Source organism: Musca domestica, unplaced genomic scaffold (genome assembly GCF_030504385.1).
Source record: "Musca domestica strain aabys unplaced genomic scaffold, Musca_domestica.polishedcontigs.V.1.1 90, whole genome shotgun sequence".
NCBI lineage: Eukaryota > Metazoa > Arthropoda > Insecta > Diptera > Muscidae > Musca > Musca domestica.
Genome location: NW_026712436.1, coordinates 2,483,480 through 2,503,113, shown reverse-complemented (window position 1 = coordinate 2,503,113; position 19,634 = coordinate 2,483,480). Strand labels below are relative to the sequence as shown.

At 35.8% G+C, this 19,634-nt stretch overlaps 2 protein-coding genes across 2 annotated transcripts in view; both read left to right on the top strand.

Moving 5' to 3' along the window:
- The window catches only part of LOC101899228 (cell adhesion molecule Dscam2), a 143,628-nt gene extending 132,180 nt beyond the window's left edge, over window positions 1-11,448 (top strand). The window contains exons 17-21 of the mRNA XM_059131921.1: window positions 1,971-2,258; window positions 5,465-5,587; window positions 5,851-6,011; window positions 6,938-7,067; window positions 10,757-11,448. Coding sequence (XP_058987904.1) covers window positions 1,971-2,258; window positions 5,465-5,587; window positions 5,851-6,011; window positions 6,938-7,067; window positions 10,757-11,448 — 1,394 coding nt within the window. The remainder of the gene's footprint in view (window positions 1-1,970; window positions 2,259-5,464; window positions 5,588-5,850; window positions 6,012-6,937; window positions 7,068-10,756) is intronic.
- Window positions 11,449-16,387: 4,939 nt separating this feature from the next.
- LOC109612381 (ras-interacting protein RIP3-like) lies at window positions 16,388-18,503 on the top strand. The gene has a single exon (XM_020036386.2). It carries the CDS (start codon window positions 17,340-17,342, stop codon window positions 17,904-17,906), a length of 567 nt encoding a protein of 188 aa, XP_019891945.2. The 5' UTR covers window positions 16,388-17,339; the 3' UTR covers window positions 17,907-18,503.
- The last annotated feature ends 1,131 nt before the right edge of the window (window positions 18,504-19,634 follow it).

The window sequence follows — 19,634 nt, the reverse complement described above, 5'->3', positions numbered from 1 at the left end:
GTCCGTCTGTCCATGTATTCTTGTGAACAAAATGCAGGTCGCATTTATTATCCGATTGAGATGAAATTTTCCAAACAATATTTTTTTGGCCCAAGGACGAACCCTATTGAAATTGGTGAGAATCGGATCAAATTTAGATATAGCTCCCATATATATCTTCATCCGATTTCGAGTTAAATGTGCACCAAATGTCCACTATCAGTCCAAATTACCTGAATTTTGGCACACCCAACCGAGTTCGGCCTAGAAGCAAGTATATCAAATTTGGAGAAAATCGGTTCAGATATAGCTATAGCTCCCATATATATCTTTCATCCGATCTGATCTTTAAGTCCCTCACATACCTACTATGCACTCCACAACCGTGATATTTGGTACCAGGTATTAGATGGAGCACAGGAATAGCTGTTTTAAATTTTATCGAAATCGGTTCAGATTTGGATATAGCTCCCATATATATCTTCTTCCGATTTCGGGTGATTGACCACCAAATGGCCGTAATAGCATCAATTTTGGCAAATCCGACCGAAACCAGCTTAGAAGCAAGTACACCAATTTTAGTAAAAATCGGTTCAGATATAGCTATAGCTCCCATATATATCTTTCATCCGATTTGTTCTTTAAGTCCCTCACATTCGTAATATGCACTCCACAGGAATGATATTTGGTACCAGATATCAGATAAAGCCCAAAAATAGTTGATCTTAATTTTATTAAAATCTGTTCCGATTTGGATATGACTCCCATATATATCTTCATCCGATTTCGTGTTAGCTGTGCATCAAATGGCCAATATCAGCCCAAATGGCATGAATTTTGGCAAATTCAACCGAAACCAGCCTATAAGCAAGTACACCAATTTTAGTACAAATCGGTTCAGAGATAGCTATAGTTCGTAAAATGCACGATAGAATTAGATAGATTTTGATTTTGTACCAAATATCTCATAGAGCTCTGAAATTCCCTGTATAAACCTTTTTACGAGAGCTCTACTAAATATGCATAGTGGTGTAGGGTATCATATAGTCGGCCCCGCCCGACTTTTGAGCTTTCCTTACTGGTTAATTTTGTGGAACCCGTCTCCTCCTCCTCTAAGTGATATCATGCACTCTATAGCAAAATACAACTGCTCTAGAGCCAAATGTTGAAAGATGGTATCATCTTCTTGAAATAAATTATTTTGTTACGGAAGCTAAAAATATGCATAGTGGTGTTGGGTATCATATAGTCGGCCCTGCCCGACTTTTGAATTTGCCTTACTGATTTTTAGTGCCTAAAATAATTTAGCACCATTGCCACAAATTTATACTTCCACAACCCCCACGGCAGCTATGTACCCGGTAATTATCTAAGATACTGGCATCGGTCCATGTGGAAATGAGTCAATTAATATCAAACTACCCAATCTTCCTTAACAGTACTTAACGATTTAAATTATGTAATTAATGAAAATAAGCGAAATGACACGCCTCCAAAACAAACAAGCTTTTCTTGATCTCCCACTTAACTATGTGATTGAAGGCACAAAGAATGCGAATATTGGCAATTAACCTCCCCCCATTGGGCAATACGTGCGAAATACAAACAAACATATTGAAGAGATATTCTCCCCATTGCGGTGATAACGAAATTTGAATGGCCCAGACAAAAGACAAATATGCAGATAATTTAGTGCATGACAATTACAAAAGAATTTTTGCATTCATTGAACAACAATTGACCTATTTTTTTCAGTTTTCTGTTTTTGTCCTTCCTCCTACCTCACACTATGCTCTACACATTTTAATTGGTAATTTCTCACATACTAATGTTTGCTGGTTTCTCCCTGTTGTTCTCTCTTCTTTTTTCCATGTTCGCTCAACTGCATCATGGCTACTGGAATATTGTTTACGTAATACCCTTGATGTGTACATGGTCAACCAATGCTAACGTTACTGGTCGACTGGTGGATTCCTGGCTGAATTATGCAGTGTCAAACGCCCTGAAACCACAGCGACGCTTTACCATATCTGGTCTCCAACCATCGACACTCTATCAGCTGCGCATGGAGGCGCACAATGTGGCCGGGGTGTCACAGGCCGAGTTCTCGTTCGTTACACTCACCAAGGACGGTGATCCACCACCACCGGAGATTGTGCAGCGCGGCCAGCGTGGCACCAATGTATTCTACGGAAATGTCAACCTATTGATACCGAGCATAGCTACCGTATCTGGGATGATATGTACCATAGCACTGGTTTTCATGTGCTACCGACACAGTGAGTATTTAGAGCAACAATAAATATTGTGGAAACAAACAATAGTAATAACGACAGCAACAACAAAAACAACAACAACGACTTCTACATGCCAACAATACAAACAACCACAGAATCGAAAACAAAACCCATACAAATGAAAGCCAACAATCAGTAACAGAACCTAAGGCATTCTGTCGTATATTTCGTTCGATAGAGAGTTCTGTGTTTCTTTGTACCGACTCCTGCTGCTGCGGCTCTTGTTGTTTGAATATGGTAAACAACAACAACAGCAGCAGCACACAATAGCAAAACTGCAGGATACTTCGAATAGCATAATACAATTGCTTAACGTACTTATTCCTTCCCGTACACCATTCGAAACGATACGAGTTTGAAGTTACTTTATGAATGGCAAGTTGAAATTGAATACAAACGGGATGTGAGTAACAGGATATGGCCAGCGAGACCAATGGGCTAATATATTTATTTATGTGATAGAGAATTCTTTGTGTTCATTTTGTAATTTAATGAACATAGAAGTTTTATATAAATATTTTGTTAATTTGTAGCTTTTATCAGTCTTCAGTGTATTCTAAGAGCAAGGAAAAATGTATGGCACAGTATGAGAGTCTTATTAAAAATAGAACAGCAACATTTTTATAGGTTGTCTAATGGAGACGACATTTCTTTTGCGCGTTATGATCACACAAATCAGTCATTAGATTTAAAATAAGAATAGATGACTTTAATGGTTCGAAAAAAAAAAAAACAAGTGAAGAAGCAGTAATTTCGGCCTGGAATTTGCAAATCTGCACAAAAAGAAACTCCATCGAAAAATACTGGTAAATTATAACCAGTAAAGAAAGTCTAAAAGTCGGGCCGACTTTATGATATCCTACACCACTCTGTATATTTAGTGTAGCTTCACTTAACAAATAAAAGTTTTTGATGGGGAATTTGTGAGAATTAAATCATACCAACTATGATTTACCAACTATATATATATATATATATATATATATATATATATATATATATATATATATATATATATATATATATATATATATATATATATATATATATATATATATATATATATATTATAATTTAAAGTCCGAATATATGAGAGGAATATCCTCCTCTGAATCGATTTTTACTAAATATGCCGAGGAATTTGTGCCTTTACAATTCGGGTTTTGGTGCATAATTAACTTCAAATCGGATAAAGATAAATATGGGGGCTATATCCAAATTTTAACCGATCTCGTTAAAATTCGGCAATGTATTTCAGAGCTGTTTTTGATATATTTCCCCGAATATCGTTACTATGGAGTGCATATCACGGCTTTGCAGGACAAATTTAACAAATCGGATGAACAATATATATGGAAGCTGTAGCTATATCTGAACCCAAAAACCATCAAAATATCGAATATAGGGAGGTTATGAGCAATTGTCTGCCATATTATGTATTACGAACTAAAAATTACAAATTTTGAAACATTTCCGGTGAAAAGTGTAACAGAAATCATCAAAATACCGAATATCTGGAGGGACAATTATATGGGCACTATACAAAAACCTAGACCTAGAGATAAAATAACTGCAACAAAGTCAAACGCCATAATTTTTACATTTTTGTAAATGTTATTAAATGAAAGCAAAAAATGTCGGAAATAGCATTAAATTTAAGAATAAGTTTGGGTTTGTTCGAATTGGTCACCTTTGCCAAGAATTATGACCTTCAGGAATTATGGCCTGAAACCGCCACACGCTGCTCGAATGTTGCTCTGCGGTATTTTGTCCCATTTCCGGCGAAGCGCTTACTTGAGGTGATCGACACTTTGGTATTTTTTTGGTACCAACCTTGCTTTCCAAAACACTCCAGACACAATAGTCCAACGGTTTAGTATTCGGAGATTTTGGTGGCCAATGTGCGCTGGAAATGAAACGAGGAACCTCATTTTGCATTGTGTGGCGCGTGCTGAATGCGATGGTGCTGAGTTGTGTTAGAATGCCCAAGGTCTACGGCCAAAATGTTTGCGTGCCCGAGACTTTAATACACCCTCTAGAATATTTTCGCAATAATATTTGGCATTTATTCTGATGCCACGGTCGATTAATACGAGTGGAGAGCGACCATCGGCTGTTATGGCGGCCCACACCATCACCATGGCCGGCGCTTAAGTCCTAGTAGCGAACCGAAGGTGCACATTTTCAGCTGCCCTCTTTGGCAAGTAAACACTATAATTTTGTTTGTTAACAGACTGGTGGACAACGAATGTTTTCTCACCGGTGAAAATCAAATTCGGCAGTTCACCACTTTCGGTCAAGCGAAGCAACTCTTTAGCTCTTTTGAGTCTATTTTCTTTCTGTTGCGGTGTAAGTTCGTGCACCTTTTAGAAATTTCAATGGCTGTACCTCGAGCTTATTTTTCAATATTTGGCGAATGGGATGTTGCGATATGTTCAGCTAATGAGCCATTTTTCGGCCACTGCGACGCGGGTTTGGATAAAGTCTTACAATAGCCACTTATAGCCAATTGTAAAGAAATCACGCTTGAATTCCATCACGAATAACTTTTTTTCTGGATAATTCTCACCAAAATGCTTTTGTACGCCTGTGAACAATATATAAGCTGTCACAGGAATAATTTTAACAGCTGTCAGACGAGTGGCTTAGAAATGACAGCAGTCTGAAATTTGTTGCAGTTTTTTTAATATCTTCCTGTATACCCTCCTTTCCATGGTTGAGGGTAAAAAACTACCTTGTTATATAAAAGCAGGTCTCCAATTTAATTCTTATACTAAATTTCTACATTTTAGCTATATCCGTTCACAAAATACCAAATCGTACCAAAAATAGTGATTTTTGAACACTTTTAGCTCGAATTTCAAGTCCAGCTATCCTACACTCCATCAGCGACCTTCATCCCAAATTTCGGAATTCTTTCTCTATCCGTTTGATCAAGACAATTTTTTACATTTTTAGTGCTTTGTAGTACTTTAGGTAGACTAATAGAATAAATAGTATCCTATGCCCGTCTCTTGGCTCTAAACTATACTGTATTGTTTTCATAGAATCACAGAATTATTTTAAATCATGGGAGACGACTTTAAGTTTAAAATCCATTGAATGCCAACTACTGTCATAATATGAATACCACAATCACATTTCATTTTAATTCTTAATTTTTTATATTTATTATCTTATATTAACAGAACAAACCGGACGCATACAAAAGGAATCGTTAGAAAATCGCCAGAACTCTGAAGCTGCTCAGCGTGAACGTTACTATGCCACAATTCATAAGGTTTCGATGCAGAACAACGATAAGATACCAGGTATGTCGAAAATACCAAATGTATGTGAACATAAAAACAAAAGAGATAGGTGATGGGCAATCTGAACTGTTTAATGCCTTCATTTAAAATTATTTGAGGATATGAGACTGCACTAAAAAACATTTTTTTATTTCTCCCAATAAAGAAAGGTTTTGGTCAGTCGTTCCCCACAATGCTCTGTCTACCATCATTATTTATTAAATATTCAAATATATTTATTGCTTAATTTCCCTTTTCTTTTCTGTTTTTTTTTTTTTTTACAGAAACATCCGAGGATATTTCACCCTATGCCACATTTCAGCTATCCGAAAGTGGTAATATGTCCCAACCGCATCATGCTGGTCCAGCTAATACCCTGCTGCATTCGTTTATGTACCACGAACGAGCTCTGACGGAGGGCTGTTCGTCGACACCACCTGCTGCGGTATTAAAACCCACCCAACATCATTACCACCATAACCACCACAGTCAAAATCAACGTCCAACCCAGACTATTCATAATCATTATCAAACCTCACCGTTTCATAATATCGTGCGTTTATTTAATACTTCATTAGGGGTTTTCTTCTAGTTTTTCATTTTTTGTATTGTTGTGGGACTTATCAGCATTATTGTTGTGATTATTATTCTTATTATAATTTTAGTTGAGTCGGAAGTCTTTGTATATTTTCGTTGTTATATATTTTTTTTTTTTTTTGTAACACCAGCCAGCCAGCTAGTCAGTTTCATTGTTATTGTCAAGGGGTAATGGGCTTTGGCGAACATCGTAACAGTCTTATTTTAAATGTCAAGGCGAAGCTTTTGTTCGCCATGGCACAGCTTTATTATTACACTGCTGCTCGTAGCAATATTTAGTTATAAAATTAAAAATATATATTTTCATTTTTTTATTTATAATTTTCAAACCCAAATCGCATTGCCAGTTGTGGTGTGAAAAGGTTTCGCCATTAGTTTACTTAGTTGTAATTTAATTTTTATATATTTTTTTTTTTTTTTGATGTTTCTTCTGTTGTGTTTTTGTGGAACAACAAAGGCTAAATGAACGCTAGATATTATAAGCTACCACTGTATATCCCTTTGTTTATTTTGCCCATTGAAAACGAAGTCCTACCTATGGCTTCGATAATGTATTGTTTGTGGCAACATGACAATCATCAACATCATCACTGAGCACAAGTTAAACCCCCCCACCAGTAGTATGCTTTGAAAGGCTTTAGCCACTTTGATCCCATAACCCCCCTTATTTGTTCAACAGCTATTCGGCGAAACTTTGTTGCTATATAAACGATTGTTTTTGTTCTTTTATTTTTTTTTTTTCGATGAACCTACAATTTTGTTTGTTCTGTATAGTCTTCCAAAAATCGTCGACGACATTCCCGCAAAACGGAGCCCGAAAGCGAGGAGTCCGAATCGGATCAGGACCAGCTGACGTCAAGTCGTACGGAGTCTTCCAATCAACATGAGGGGAAAATGAAACACAGTAAGTTTGTCACGATTTCCATGGATAACATAAAGTATTCGATTGGTTTGGTATGGCGTGAAAAAGAAAAAAAAAATATTTGATTTGATAGTCCATATAATTTGATGTTTAAAATTTCCGTATTTCATGCGAATGTTGACCGCCATTGCTCCTCAAATGGTCCATCCGCTTAGTCCAATGTTGGCATGCACTTTCCAATATTCCAGCCGGTATCTAACGAATAAATGAGAATATTTGCTGCAATGCTTGAAGTAGGTTTATCTGTATAGATATGAACATTAACGGAGCCTCACAAAAAATAATCTAAAGGACTCACATCGCACGATTGGCTGCATATCCAATTGACCGGTCCCAAACGTGAAAAAAATGTTCACCGATATGGTCTCTCTATTTGAAAAGTCATTTTGGAAATTCGAGTAAAAAGTTACGATAAGTACTGAAATTCGTCGATAGTTCATGTTCGGCCTTTTTAGTACTCAAAGTTGCACAATTTGTTCAGTCTGACAACATTTTTGATAAAAACAAAAACTACGTTGCACCAAATTTTCAGATTTGCAAGGTTTTTCTATTCTTTCCAGTATTTCCTTTTTTCGAAAGGATAATAGAAAAATGTTTACATTTGTACCAGATATTCTTCTTCAATTTGGTACTAGAAAATGTATGGATATTGAATACACTTCTGTCAAATTTTATCGAGATCGAAGCAGATTAGGATATATCCGGCACATATATAATCCATATATAAAACATTATCCGATATTAAGTTTATTGTGCACCAAATGGTTAATATCGGCCCAAATGGACAGAATTTTGGCAATTACGACTAAATTCGTCCTAGATACAGGTTTTCCAAATTTGGTGTAAATCGGTTCAGATATATCTATACCCCATATATATATGTTTTATCCGCTTTGGAGTTTAATCATGCGTAATATGCACTCCACGACCATAATCTTTAGTACCAAATGCCAGATACAGCTCAGAAATAAGTGTTTACAATTTTGTCCAGATCGGTTCAGATTTGGATATAGCTCATCTATATATCTTTATCCGTTTTCAAGTTTTTTTGTGCACCAAATGATTAATATCAGCGCAAATGGAGTGCATTCCGATGGAATTCTGCCTAAAAGCAAGCGCTCCAGGGTTTGGTGAAAATCAGTTCAGATCTAGCTATAGCTCCTATATGCAGGGTAAGATAAAAAACTGCAACAAAGCCAAACGCCATAATTTTTACATTTTTTTTTTTAATTTTAATAATATTAAAATGTATTATAATATTCCGTATTTATTCTGATTCCACGGTCGATTAATACGAGCGGAGAGCGACCATCGGCTAATATGGTGGCTCACACCATCACCATGGTCAGCGCCTGAGTTCTGGTGGCCAAATGAAGGTGCACATTTTCAGCTAACCTCTTTGGCGATCATTTTGTTTGTTTAGAAACTGCTGAACAACGAATGTTTTCTCATCGGAGAAAACCAATTCGGCACTCCACCACTTTCCGCTAAGCGAAACAACTTCTTAGCTCTTTAGAGTCTATTTTCTTTCTGTTGCGGTGTAAGTTCTTGCACCGCAACTGAAATTTCAATGGTTTTACCCCGAGCTCATTTTTCAATATTTGCCGAATGGAATATTGCGATGTTCAGCTCACGAGCCATTTTTCGGGCACTGCGACACAATTCGCTTCTTTACTTTTCGAACCATATCTGCTGATGTTGCTGTCTTTCCTTGACGTCGGGCTACGCTACCAGTATCACGTACACAAAAGATTTATTCACATTTAAATGCTGAAGTGCTCTGACGATAGCCATTTGTGGTTTTACAGCCAAATATAAAGAAGTCACACTATCACGCTTGAATTCCATCACGAATAACTTTTTTCTGGAAAATTCTGACCAAAATTCTTTTGTACCCTTTAACCAATATAATGAGCTGTCACTGGAATAATTTTAACAGATGTCGGACGAGTGTCTTAGAAATGACAGTAGTCTGAAATAGGTTGCAGTTTTTTCATCTCACCCCGTATCTTTAACCGATTTTGGATTAAATGTGCATCAAATGGGCAATATAAGTCCAACTGACCTGAATTTTGTTACATCCCACCGAATTTAGTCTAGAACTAAGTACATCAAATTTGGAGAAAATCTGTTGCGATAAAGCTGTAGCACCTGTATAGGTATTTCATCCGATTTGGGGTTTCAGCTCAATTCCTGCTTGAAACCAGTATTTCAAATTTAAGTATGAATCAGTTCATATATAGCTATAGCTCCCATATATATGTTTTATCCGATATGGGTTTAAAGTCCCCCACAAGCCCAATATGCACCCCACAACAATAATCTTTAGTACAAAATATCAGATACAGCTCAGAAAAAAGTGTTTAACATTTTGCCGAGATCGGTTCAGATTTGGATATAGCTCCCCTGTATATCTTCATCCGATTTCAGGTTTCTCGTGTAAAAAATTGCACTTCCGATGGAATTCAGCCTAAAAGCAAGCGCCTCAGATTTTGGTGAAAATCAGTTCAGATATAGCTATAGCTCCTACACATATGTTTCATTCGAATTGGTGTTAAAGTCCCTCACGTGCATAGTATGCACTCCTCGACATTGATTTTAGATAACCCACATCACATACTTCTCGAAAATATCTTTGCAAATTTTATCGAAATTGTTCAAGTTTTTATATAGCTGCGATATATGTCTTCATCCGATTTCACTGCTCATCATATATTTTATATCAGTCCAAAGTGAATAGATTTTTTCATATTCAATAGAATTTTACAATTCGGTGAAGCTCGGTCCCGTATATCTATTGCTAAAATAAATATTTTTAAATATTATCCAGGCACTGTAAAGCTATGTTATTCGGATCATAATTGGTATGATCTACTTCACTTAAATTCCCAATATTACTTTTCTGTTACGGGAGCTAAATACGTGTTGGGAATCATATAGTCGGCCCACCTGACTTGTGACCTTTCCTTACTGTTTTTTTTTTTTTTTTTTTTCAAAATAATCAGGTTTATGTTTTTTCGAACAGAACCCCGATTGTGTACAATTCCAACCATGAATAAAATACTAAAACCACATTGTTTCTGATCTAGGGCCAGTCAGCTTACTTATATTCCAATTTAATACCACAATGTTTACATACAAAAATTCTAAATAAAATTCGTAAACCAATCAAATATTTTATGTTATCAATATCAATGTATATTAGAATATTATATAACATTTTTATTTTCCATATAATATTTTATACTTTTCATAATCTTATTTTTTTATTTCACAGAATCTAGTAACACACAACATTTTCAAAATCACAATATCTCAATAACATACCTGTAGTATTAGTTGGTAATCTATTGATTGATGAATTGTTCAGATCATTTATTTGCCAAAAGAACAAGAAAGACAACACCTCTTACATCGCTAACCAACTAACCATATAAATTCGTAAACAAATTAGAATAACAAATTTATAGACAAAAATAAATAAAAAAACACACACACACACACCAAAACATTACATATAGTTTATCTTTAAGTCACTAGATAGTTTTCGTTTAGCTTTCCTCTTTTTAGCTTTTATTTTTCTTTTCTGTTCCTTGACTACAAATCATTTTTGTGAAAGCATTGTTGAATTGTTAATTTTTTTCTTTTAATTTCTTCCTCCCCTACCACAGGTATCATCTACCATGGGGCACAATCAAGCACATCCTCTGATCTATCACCAATGTCCGAACAAAAATCATTGCCACGTCGCGGTCGTTCAAGGTATCATCATCAATTATATCAGTTTTCCACCAACACAACACCGCGACATCATAACAATAGCAAAAACTCTTCCAGCAACAATCCAAACAAGATCCTCTCGCCACGCAGTGGTGTCGGCAATCTCAAGTCCATATCGAGCACATTCAAATCACAAGACTCCATTCAGTGTCACATACCCACATTGGTTAAGTCACCATCCATTACACAGCAACAAAACAAACACAACCAACAACAACAGCAACACCAGCAGCAACAACAACAGTCCTCAAACATAAACACATCCAGTAGCTTCACCAGTAGTAATTGTAGCAAGATATCACAACAACCCCTACTTGTCACACCCAAAATTGCACCACACCACTCCCAGCAACTCCAAATGAACACTGGCAACCTCCACCACACCAGCGACTTGCTCGACAGTAGTAGTTGTAACAACTCCCTTGCATCTGTAGCCCCCTCCCTGGCATGCATGCAGCCATCATCACAATTTCGTCCCATTGCCCATAAGGCCGACGAAGGTCTGTCGGGCGGCACTCTCTTGAATCCCTCAACAGCTCCATTGTCGTCGAAATTCTTTACGGCACCGACCCTGCCCAAATAGGATACGGCCCATGGGGGCAATGTAGACGGCAGCAGTCTGGTCGACAGCGATGGCATTGTGAATAGTTTCGGCTATAATATCGGCGAGATTTCGTGCACCTACATGAACCCCATTGATCAGAAGATCGACTATGAGTCATAGGTATATTGACGAAGTCAAACAAATCTATAGGTTTAGTTAGCGCAAGAATTGCTTAAACGAATTGAATGCAAATCGAAGAGAAATGTGTAAAATATGTGTATGTATTTAAGTAAGTAAGTAAGTATAGGTGAAAAATGATGGCGGTATTTTACAATTTAATGAAAATCGCAAACATTTCCAAATGTGAGGATTACAAGTAAGGCTTTAAAATTAAAAAAAAAAAATGAAATAATTTTCTGGAATATATTTCACAGTTAAGAAATGAATCATAAAACGCTATATCATAAATTCAGAGACGATGAGAGGAATATAGGACTAGCTTATATTTCCGATCTCATGCACTCTATTCCAAAATTTGAAAGCCTTTATAAGCTTGCAACAACATTTTTTGCTATTTTTACTACTTATAAAAATTGTTTTATGCAGTTACCTCCACTATAAAATGAGGAGCATATTAAGTATGTCAGGCAGTTTGGAAAACTTCAAAAGTTTTACATTGACCGATACCAATGAAGGTATAGACTAAAAAGTTTTAAAATTTACCCCTTCCGGCAGACGTCACTATGGTTGATCTCGGGCCAGTTAAGTCACTCAGGGCTAGTGAAGTTACTTGACTTCGAAAACAATTTATTCTTTTTATACCCTACACCACAAGGTGGTCAGGGTATTATGTCTTTGTGCATTTGTTTGTAACAGGCAAAAGGAAAGAGATAGACCCATAGTTCCTTTTGATGATCTGCATAGAATCACATTCTGAGTCGATTTATGCATGTCCGTCCGTCCGTCTGTCCGTCCGTCCGTCCGTCCGTCCGTCCGTCTGTCCATGTATTTTTGTAAACAAAGTACAGGTCGCATTTATTGCCCGATCCAGATGAAATTTTGCACAGATCATTTGTTTGGCCCAAGGACGAACCCTATTGAAATTGGAGATAATCGGTCAAAATTTAGATATAGCTCCCATATATATCTTCGTCCGATTTGCCTTTTATTGTGCACCAAACGTGTAATATCAGCCCGAATTGTATGGAATTTTGCACATACAACCAAATTAGGCCTGAAAATATGTATGCCAAATTTGATCGAAATCGGTTCAGATATAGCTATAGCTCCCATATATATTGTTCATCCGATTTCTTATTTTTGTCCACCGCCGCCGTAATATGCACTCTGCAACAACAATATTTGGGGAAATATATCAAATGCAGCTCAGAAATACATTTGCAAAATTTTATCGAGATCGGTTCAGATTTGGATATAGCTCCCATATATAACTTCGTCCGATTTACCTTTTATTGTGCACCAAACGTCTAATATTTGTCCAAATGTGATGGGATTTGGCATATACGACCGAATTGAGACTAGAAGCTAGTATGTGAAATTTGGTGAAGATCGGTTCAGATATAGCTATAGCTTCCATATATATTATTCATCCGATTTGTTATATTTGTTACCCACAGCCGTAATATGCACTCCGTAACAACGATATGCAGGGAAATATGTCAAATACAGCTCAGAAATATCTTTGCCAAATTTTATCGAGATCGGTTCAGATTTGGATATAGCTCCCATATATATATTTATCCGATTTCAAATTAATTGTGCACCAAATGGTCAATACAAGTCCGAATTTAAAAGATACAAATTCTTCGGCACGTTTAGTCCTTTGAACTTTAAATTATAATTATAATTATAATCATAGCGTGTATGATTGAATTCTCCCATAAAAACTTTTAATTGTTATGTGGAGCTCTACTAAATTAGCAAAGTGGTGTAGGGTATCATAAAGTCGGCCCCGCCCGATTTTAAGACTTTCTTTACTGGTTTTTTACTATTTAAGTTCTTTATTTTTATATTTCACGACATATTTGGATGATGTAAAAGTAAAAAAAGTCACTGTTTCGTTTTTAATCGATAAATAATAAATAATCATAAAAATATTCAATATTTTGTATTTTGAGAGAATTGAGTGATTCTACTGAACCTCTCTCACAGCATGAACGACATCTATTGAAGCACTTTTTTCGAAGATAACAGATGAGACAACTTTTTAGTCTATACCTAATTTGTCTATGCCGATACTATATTGTTATACCGTAGTCAACACTGTGGTGCAGGGTATTATATCTTTCTGCATTTGTCTGTAATAGACAATTAGTTACAAGATGCTGGAATAGTAGTCGATTTAGCGATGGAAGGGCAAAATATTGCGCATATGCCTATTTTGTCAATAAGCTGGTATAGTTTGTAAATGGGCCATACTGGTTTTCTATATCTGATTTCAGACACATTTTTGAAGAGAATTGTTTAAAATTAATAATCAGAGTGGAATACATTCCACCTCTGATGGCAAAACGTTTTGAATACAGTTCCACATTCTGGTATAGCACTCATATAAAGATACCTCTGAGCCAAATATATCAGCAGAAGTGCTTTAAATTTATATCTGATGTTCGCAATAGATTGCCTACAAAGGTCCGCCTTATGTATTGACCTCCAAATATCGGGTACCTCTTACTTTTTGATATTTTGAAGACATAAAATGTATTCTCTAACATTTAAATATATTCCGGTACTTTTATTTTTGAAAGGTTCTCTTTACTTTACATTGTATATACCCTTAGTACGGCTAAAGAGGGTATGTATCATTTGACACGGCCAAAACCTGCCTCATCGAAAGAACGATCTTAGACCCTGGTTCAATTTGGACGAATTCCCTATCAGGGCATTTGAAGTCAACCAGGCGATGTCACAAAAGGTGTGCTAAGTCTGGTGAAAAAATGGACAGCCCATTTCTTTGGGTACCTACTCCACAATGGGTCTAAATTTTCAAAAAACCTATATCTTAATTAATGTGAAATAAGAGTCCCATTGTCCTTCCCAATATTTTTACCAACGCAAGATCTGATATGAATAACGGACCATTCTTTCTGATACCTACCCCACAACGGGTCAACATTTTAAAAATAACGTATCTCTCATAAAAAGTGAAATAAGAGTCCCATTGTAGCCCATAAAAGGCAGTATGAACATCCGAAAAAACACTGTGGTCAGGGTATTATGACTTTGCGCACTTTCTTTTAATTTAGAGAAGAATGCGAGGTAGATAAGGTGCCTAAAAAGTGTAATGCAGCTCAAATGGGATGGATTTTGATGCATATCTGTTCAGACAAAATGTCCTCCTCTAATTAAGTAGAAATCGATGCAGAGGAGGAAATTCCTTCCATATGCTAGTTCCTTCTGACTTTAAATTATAACTATAATCATACTTGTTATGATTACCTCAATTAAATACACAAATTGGTGTACGGTATCTTAAAGTCGGTCCCACCAGACTTTTGGCCTTTCTTTATTGGTTTTAAACTTTTAACTTTCTTACTGGTATTTATACCGTCAGAAGATCTATTCTGGAGATGGAGAGTCAACATTTTAAATAACACTATTAAATTTAAATTTTTAACAAATTGCGGAAAATCCAGCAGATTTTGAAAGTAGAGCTAAACTATTTAAAAAGCTGTAAGTTCGGCAAGGCCGAACTTTGAATACTCTCCATCATTTGCAGCGAATTTGGCAATTTTGAAAAAAAAAAAAAAAAAATAAAAACAAAATTCTGTTAATATCTTAAAAATACCGAATGTAGCCGCATATTAGGGTTTATACGACGAAGTGGACCTGTATAGGCAACTTTTGTCACAAGCTATTGCAATATTCAAATGCGAAACATGCAAAAAATCTGTTTATAATGTAGCCAAAATCATCAAAATACCGAATATAGGGAGGTACCATGGGGGTTATAAAACGTTGACCTGCATAGACAATTTTCCGGAATAGGCGTTAACATCCATTACGAACTTCAAATGCGAAATTTGAAACAATTCCGGTAAATAATGTAGCTAAAATCATCAAAATACCGAGTATCGGGAGGTACCCTTATATGGGGGCTATACGAAGACGTTGACCTGCACAGACAATTCACTGTACTGTCATAGGCTATAGTAGCCATTATGAACCTAAAATACGAAATTTCAAACAATTCTGTTGAATAATGTCGCTAAAATCATAAAAAAATATCGAATATCGGGAGGTACCGTTAAAAAAGGGCTGTACCAAATTGTGGACCTGTACAGACAATTTTCTGTCATAGACTGTAGTATCCATTACGAATTTCAAATATCAAATTTGAGAGATTTCCGGTGAATAATGTCGTTTAAATTACCAAAATACAAAAATTGGGAGGTACCCTTATATGGGGGCTATACCCAAACGTGGACCTACAAAATATACAAAAAATAATTTGATACAAAATATACATTTGAGTAAAATTTTATCAACTTCCTTTATTTCGTTCGGAAGCTAGACTGATTTCCACAGACTGACAGACGCATAGGAGGACGGACATCACTCTATCGACATATAATTTTATGCTGATCAAAAATATAAAATAAAATATGTGGGGTCTAAAATGTATATTTCGAGGTGTTACAAACGGAATGACAAACTTAATATACCCTCCATACTATGGTGGACGATCTATCAAAAAAAAAAAGACACGTCTATAGGCGTTTTGAAAGTGTACATAGAAACTTAGATTAAGATTTCTCATAATCCGCGTATTTTAGGTATATAGTGTACAATATTGCAGAGAAAAATACGTGAAATATTTTAGCCAAAAATTGTAACCCTAAGAAAGTAAACAAAGGGTTTGGTTCTTTTTTCAAAATATTGTTAAAAACTCACTTTAATCACAGCAACTAAAAATATTTTAGAAAATTATTTTTTCATACAATTCTACCAACGGTCCTAGGTTAGAGGTCTAAATAATACCCCAACGGCAGGAATTCAAATATATTAGGGTTACATTTAAGGGCTAAAGCCGTATCTTGTATGAGTTTGTGCAAGATCTCCAACAAATCATCAGTTTAGAAGGATGACGTCAAAGGTAAAAATATTCTTCATCAAATATCACCAAACAATATAAATCTCTATTTCTATTGTATGCAAAATATTTCCGCATCAATCTTCCGAAAAAACACGATTGTACAGCCGTATCTTGGGTAACATTCATTAAATTCATATTTAAGTATTTTGACAGGAATCTTAAATATATTTATAATGACAAGTTTATTTAAGAAAATCAAAATTATTTTGATTTTTATATCGGCTTAAATTCTTGCAAATATTTTCTCAAATCCTTTTGCTCAAATGATGGCATAAATGCGAATCAAAATGTTTTTTCCCAACAAAACTATGATTTTTTTATTTAAAAATGATCTTTTCCAGAAACTGCCACTCGTATTGCAATTTATATTATCTTTTTGCCTATTAATTTGTAATCCTATATTATTTGTTAGAATTTTTCATTAAAACTAACAATTTAAACTCTCATTGGAAATGGTAATTGAAGCTCATCATTGTAAAATATTGTCATCAGCATATAGTTTCTCCAACGTGTCTCTTGTCTCTACTCTCATGTTTTATTCGATCCCCCAAATGTAGTATTTTCTTCATCTTCTCTAACTGTGACTGACATTGGTAATGTGGTTCGCATCAGCAACATTTCATCATAGCGCTTTGTATCTTCTTCTCTGCAAACATTCGACCAACAAACAACACACAACCAAAATACTTTCATTGTCAGACAACATCAAAAACCAAAAAAAAAAAAAAAAATGAAATGAAATTTGCAAAACTTTTTACGGAATGATGACTTTTGAATTATTCCCCTCTTCTGATATTCTCTTTTTGTCATTGTTATGTACATCTGTGTACGTCTCTCACTCTCTGTGTATGTATATATATGCGTGCACCACAACATTAGGCCTGGAGGTGTTATACGCACCCTGCATCCACTGCAGCTACAAGCTGAATGCAATGTAATCCCCAGCGGTGGTTTTCATCAAATTCCCGTCGAAGTGGCTATGCCATCCGCGGAACGCACTGAAGTGGCACAGGTTGAATGTGATGTGGAAACATTGAAGAAATTAAAATTGGGCCTAAGGTCAACGTTGTGGTCCCGCCCGGCCTCGACCACATCACATTTGCTACAGCAACAACAGCAGCAGCAACAACAACAGCGGGCCCAAGAGAATCGCCCCATATCACAGCCACAATTGCAACAGTTACATCAGCAACAACAGCAGCAGCAGCAACAACCACAACAGCAACAACAACAACAGTTACCAACTCATGCTGCTGCAATCAAGTCTCAACAATCACCATCCACATCACAAAAACAACAACAGCTACAACCACGCCAAAACTCACCAGCACCCACCCAGAAACTTCTCAAGGAGAAGTCCGATTATTCCATATCTGTGTGAAATATTTATGCACCCTACAAGAGTTGAGCGGATTTCCATAGTCGTTTCCGTTTCCTATCGTCTCGCATGCGAATGCAAACCAAACAAACGAACTCAAACGGAGGCTGACCAACCCCCGACCACCAACCCCCCACCCCTCATCCATAGTCGGCAATAACTCACTCGTACTTGAGAAGTAGACTGTTGTGTTGTGCTCCAATTAGGTTAAACTCGATCCATGTTAATTATTCATTGGTCTGTTCATTGTTGCCTACCGTCGTGGGTGCAGCAATGATGAAGCTTACCAAAAAAGAAACAAAAAACAAAAACGTAAAGAAGAAACTAGGAAAACGCTAAGAAAGAAGATGAGGTTGAAGAAAATCAAAGTTGTATGTATAGTTGTGTATGTGTTTGTATGTATGTCCCACAAATACATTGAGAACAATTGTTATGTTTGCCAAGTTGAAGATAACGAGGAGTGTTAATTTTTTTTTAACCAAAATCAAACCATTTGATGTGTGACTGTTTGTATGACGTGTATTATATTAAGTTTGTGTGTGTGTGAGGGTCGTTGTTGTGTGCCGTGATTAGTAAAGGAGCAAGAAGTTTATAACAATAATTGAGGAATAATATCGGATATGAATTCAATGTTATTTACCATTGCTCTACAGAAATATTTGTGTGTTTTAAAGTAATTTTTGTTAAACAAATTCTTAAGTATGTTTCCACCTGTAGTGCTGCGATTGGAATATTAATTTTTTTCGTCAAAGTCATGGGCGTTGATATATTTCTATATCCAAATGAGTGTCGTTAATGGAAACATGTTTGTATAGATTCAGAATTCAGGATAAAGCCCATTTTAATATATCCTTCGATTATAAGATCAAATGCTCTGTAAAGTTGTTTGTTGCGATTTTCGGAATATTTTCGAAAATTGTATAACCCTTGAATATTTTGACCTTGAAAATTACAATTTATTGATTTTTTGTGTTTACACCTTATCTTCCGTATAATAATAGCTTTAACTTTGTCTGAGAGAAATAAACGGAATTTGGTTTGCAATGTAGGAGTCTCGCAAAATTATTTCTTTGGACATCAAGGATCAAAATTTTGGGTCACATAACAGCTAAAGGTGACGAAATGAGAAAAAAAAAAAAGAAAAATGGTACAGGGTATTATTCTTTGTGCATTCGTTCGTAAGTTATGCATGTCCGTCGCAAAGTAAAGGGTCCATTTTTTGGCCGATTGTGTTTAAATTTTGCATAGTTCACACCTTGTCCAAAGAATTAACGCCATAGAAATTCGAGATTATCGGTCTAAATTTAGAAAAAGTTCCCATATATATCTGCGTCCGATTTCACCGTTATCGTGCACCAATAGTCTAATATTAGTCCCATTTAAAAAAAAATTAAAGGCTTTAGACTCTAGGTCTCTTTGTAGCAAATACTTTACCGAATATTTGTAGTCGATATAGCTAAATCTGGAAGCAATAAAATCAAATCCCATATTGAGCCTAGGGAGTACCGGATATAGAAGATCGAAATTGGTTTTGCTCTGTAAAATGTAAAATCAGTGTCCAGTTTTCTTCAAATTTAGTACTTTCCAATAGGTTTGAGTATCTGAAATAGTTCAAAATTGCCACATTGTAATATTTATATCAGGCTAAAGCGACGTTCGAGAATGTGCTATTATACAATGGGAGTGCTAATATGTCTGCCTATATTAGAGTAGTCGAAAAACGGAATATAT

What these genes read in the sequence shown, in the direction of transcription:
- LOC109612381 (XM_020036386.2), top strand. Translation starts at nt 17,340, where the DNA reads ATGTACATCTGTGTACGTCTCTCACTCTCTGTGTATGTATATATATGC.